Source organism: Rhagoletis zephyria, unplaced genomic scaffold (assembly GCF_001687245.7).
Source record: "Rhagoletis zephyria isolate East Lansing unplaced genomic scaffold, Rhagoletis_zephyria_1.1 Rzeph_scaffold_10213, whole genome shotgun sequence".
Classification (NCBI taxonomy): Eukaryota; Metazoa; Arthropoda; class Insecta; order Diptera; family Tephritidae; genus Rhagoletis; species Rhagoletis zephyria.
The window spans coordinates 3,889-8,272 of record NW_016167291.1 but is presented as its reverse complement, the minus strand read 5'-3'; the positions used below and the strand labels follow the sequence as shown (position 1 = coordinate 8,272).

Below are 4,384 nucleotides of genomic sequence, written 5' to 3'. Positions count from 1 at the left end.
TACAGAGTTATTGAAAAAGATAAGAAATATTTCAAGGTAGATGTAAATAACGAAATTAATACTATTTCGATTGACAGATTAAAGCCAGCGGTACTTGAAAGAACACAATCACATAAAACTAACAATCACACATTTTCAACAACGACTAAAAAGAAACAAGTTACTTTTAATTTATATAATAATGATTCTCTGGAAGGGGGAGTATTGTAGGGTTCATACGTTTTATTACACTTGCTTAATTTTTTAACTATGTTAATTTTGAAAATTTTTGATTTAAGTTATTTTTGTAAAATGAAAATCAAAATGAAAATTTTTCTTCACTTCAAATTTTTTCATCTTGCTGTATAGTTGAAAATGTATTTTTGTTAAACATTAAAAATTTAATTGGATCTTAACTTTACCAAAAATATAAGTTTTTAAAAGCACCACAACGGCCTTCGGCACTTAGGGCCGTTTTCTCAAATAACCTGTAACTTTAAAGCTCACTTTATATTTAAAGGTTTCATTAAAATTTATGATTGTGTCTAAAGTAAAGCACTTTATTATCGGTTTTAAATTGGTTTAAAACCAAGAAACACACATATGTACGTCAAAAACCTAAATAGAAATGCTTAAATTTAGACATAGCTTTATTTTTAATCCAACCTTTAAATATAAAGTGAGCTTTAAAGTTGAATGTTACGTCAGAAAACGGCCCTTAGGGATTATAACACTTACTAAGTAGAATTCTCCTTTCTGTGTTACCGAAGAAGAGGGGCGCAACACCATTTTGCACAGAACACGTTCTGCGTTGGCGGCCTTCGGCCGCGCCTAGGGATTATATCCCTTACTTAGCAGAATTCTCCTTTCTGTGTTGCCGAAGAAGAGGGGCGCATCACCTTTGGCACAGAACACCTTCTGTGTTAGCGGCCTTCGGCCGCGCTTAGGGATTATAACCCTTACTAAGAAAAAGGTTTTGCGCAAAAATACTGTGGATAGCGTAGCTGGCATTTGTCCGACCAGAGTTATTTTTTGAAATACTCCGATTTGCGAGGATTAAACACAACATGTTGTATATCAAACAAAAGCTTGATTTGTGTACTATTTATTAAAGACTTTTAACTGTAATTAATGCGGTACTTTTTAGAGAAAAATGTGTTTGTTTAAAATTTTTTGTAATTTTTTTTACATAAATTGGATTTTAGCTAAAACTTAAGAAGTTATATATAACGTTTACATATGTAATTAAAGCGACTCACATTTCCTGTTTAATGACATGAAAATTTTTAGAATCCGTGAGATGGTTTTCAAGATATTTGGATTTAAAAAAAACGCTCCATTTTACTTTTGACCTTGCATAACTGCCTTGGTTGTTGTTTCTGCCTAAAAAAAGTATACTGTTGTATTTGTCTCAAAAACCTCTATCAACACTCATACCTATTTTTTTAGTTTTTGCAATGTTCGGATTCTTAACTTATACCTAAGATGTTTATTTTGTTACTAAAAAAAATGATAATCTTTCCGAACTGAAACGCGAGATTCCAAAATAGCTACAGTGCTGCCACTGTATTAGTATTTCGTAATAATTCAGTTTTCCTGACAAGGCGTGTGCAGTGTTCAATGCTTTTCGGTATCTTCTTTCGTTTGATATACATATTTTGTGAATTTGTATAAGACATTTACATATACAAGACATTTTTATAAAACACCCAGTAACCATAATAGACATCACTGGGGCGGTAGCCCCAGGTTTACCACACAGAAAGGGAAAACTACACCTTTTCCAATAGTACTTTGGAAAGTATCAGTTTGATTTTAGAAAGCGTCAATTCGGTTTTAGAAAGTATCATATGGATTTTAGAATAGTCAAATGTTGTTTAGAAGGCGTCATATGTACTGTAGATTTATTAAATGTACTTTAGAAAGCATCATTTCAATCTTAGAAAGCGTCAAATAAACTTTAGATTAGTCAAAAGTACTTTAGAAAACATCAAATGTACTTTTGAAGCAAGCAAATGTACATTATAAAGTATCAAATGTACTTTAGAAAGTGTCAAATGTACTTTCGAAAATATCAAAAATAATTTCGACAATATCAAATATACTTTCGACAACATCAAATATACTTTCGAAGATATCAAATGTACTTTAGAACATATCAAATGTACTTTAGAATCATATTCTAAGTCTCCCTTTAAATTGTTCATATTGCACCTAACATTTTTTTTTAAGATTAAGACATGTATATAGGTTGTAGTAATGTTTTTATTGAAGTTTTATATTACAATAAAGATCTAATGCAACGAACAGTTTTCACTGTCCAACTGGCATATTGTCAAGCGAAATTACAGCAGCGTGGAACGACGTACTGTGCTGCACCGATCTAGCGCAATCTCCACCATTAACAGCGGCGGCAGCGTCTTTTATTAGGCCCTCTAAATACTGCAACCTTTGCTCAATAACACCCGGTCCAATCACGTCTGGAGTCCGTATATTTGACTTTACATTCGCCTTAATTTTTCCCCATATTATCTCTATGGGGTTAAGCATAGGAGAATATGGTCCAAGCCGCAATAAAGTGGACTCTGCACATACCTCGTGTAGCTTTGAATGGCATGGCGCGTTGTCGCACACAATAATGGCATCGGTAAGCTGATTACCCATTTCGCACCACCTATCTAAAACGGAGCGGAGCCAAGCGTTTGCGTCCTCAGACTTGAAGGATCCTCTTCTGGTAGTCATTTTGACTACACCAGACGCATAAATGGCCCCAATAAGGTGCACGTTTGGCCCTTTAGCCACTGGTAAAACTTGTACCGCACGTTTTCCAACCTTAGCACGACCTCGTGAACGCCGACAAAATAAATTAAAATTTGTCTCGTCGATGTATAAAATCTGCTAGACTTCCTGAATATATTGATTCAACGTACATACGTATTCGCGGCGCTTTTCCTTATTTAGCTGCGAATTCATTGATTGAGGTTCCTTATGAATCCCCTTCATCGTAAAAAGTTGTCCTTGTAAATAGTTTCCCACGCTGGAAATGCACATATCTTTTCTAAACGTTTGTTTAATTTTTTCACGAATTTTTGTGAGTGTCATAGTGGCATCCTCCTCAATCCATTGGACCATCACTGCAACTTCATTGTCCGACAGCGCTCTTTCTTTTGTACTGCCTTGCCTTAGTGCTTGAGGAGTGCCAGAAGATACCCATACGTAAGCCGTTTTATATTTTACATTTAAAGACTCCGCCAGCTGCACCCAATCAAGGCCTTTATTGGCTGCCTCCACAATTCGCTTCCTGTCTTCAGCAGAGTATTTTATGTTGGCACGTCGCTCAACTGATTCGGCAACTGAAAGAAATTGAATCATTTTCATTAATGCAATAGTTTTTTAAATAAAATAATTGCTTTGCATTGCTTACCCGTTACATCGCTTCGACAAATTGGACAACTTGTTGCGGTTGGTACATTTTCAAAACAGTCAGCATGAAATAGGTGTCTGCATGGCTGTAACCTTTTCAATGCTCGACGCTTCATAGAGACGAGGCAAAATGCGCAGTTATCCTGAACTTGCATTGTTAACGACTACACGTGAGTATTTAAAATACTCGTAATATTTATTCTACATTTTACATTTTCTTTAAATGTTACTCGGTTATGTTATATTACATACAGTAGATATTTTCTAAAGTGGATTTGATATTGTCGAAAGTAGATTTGATATTGTCGAAAGTACTTTTGATATTTTCGAAAGTACATTTGACACTTTCTAAAGTTCATCTGATTTTTTTAAAAAAACATTTGGTGTTTTCAAAAGTACATTTGTTGCTTTCAGAAGTACATTTGACTAACCTAAAGTACATTTGACGCTTTCTGAAATCTAAGTGCTACTTTCTAAAATACATTTGATAATTCTAAAGTATTTTTGACGTCTTCTAAAGAACATTTGACTATGCTAAAGTCCATATGATACCTTTTAAAATCGAATTGACGCTTTCTAAAATCGAATTGATGCTTTCTAAAATCCAACTGATACTTTCGAAAGTGCTATTGGAAAAGGTGTAGTTACCTTATCCTTTCCCAAGACTACATCACTGTTGGTGCACGCCAAAATGAGAATTATATTTGGTAAGGGTTATAATCCTAAAGCGCAGTCGCCTACGCAGAAAGGAATTCTGCGCAAAAATACTGTGGACGCAAGTAAAAATTGTGATTTTGGCCATTTTTCTAAGGGGTCCCTAGGGACCGGTAGGGGGCCTAGGTGGTCGGAGGTTGCAGTTTAAATGGAATTTTTTCATATATTTTTTTATAAAAACCAATTTTTATCAGAAATTAGATATGCAAGGAACAATAAAGTGCATATTGTAAACTGAGGGTAATAGCGCTAATGAAATGTCAAATAA

At 34.5% G+C, this 4,384-nt stretch overlaps 2 protein-coding genes across 2 annotated transcripts; both read right to left on the bottom strand.

Annotated features, from left to right (window-relative positions):
- Positions 1-1,753: 1,753 nt before the first annotated feature.
- LOC108376297 (uncharacterized) lies at positions 1,754-2,740 on the bottom strand. Its single transcript, XM_017632495.1, has one exon. The coding sequence runs from the start codon at positions 2,719-2,721 to the stop codon at positions 2,293-2,295; it is 429 nt and encodes a 142-aa protein (XP_017487984.1). The 5' UTR covers positions 2,722-2,740; the 3' UTR covers positions 1,754-2,292.
- A 117-nt stretch (positions 2,741-2,857) lies between these two features.
- LOC108376296 (uncharacterized) lies at positions 2,858-4,148 on the bottom strand. Its single transcript, XM_017632494.1, has 2 exons — positions 3,404-4,148; positions 2,858-3,332 (listed from the first exon to the last, which is right to left on the bottom strand). The coding sequence occupies exons 1-2, from the start codon at positions 3,555-3,557 to the stop codon at positions 2,878-2,880; spliced, it is 609 nt and encodes a 202-aa protein (XP_017487983.1). The 5' UTR covers positions 3,558-4,148; the 3' UTR covers positions 2,858-2,877.
- Positions 4,149-4,384: the final 236 nt, after the last annotated feature.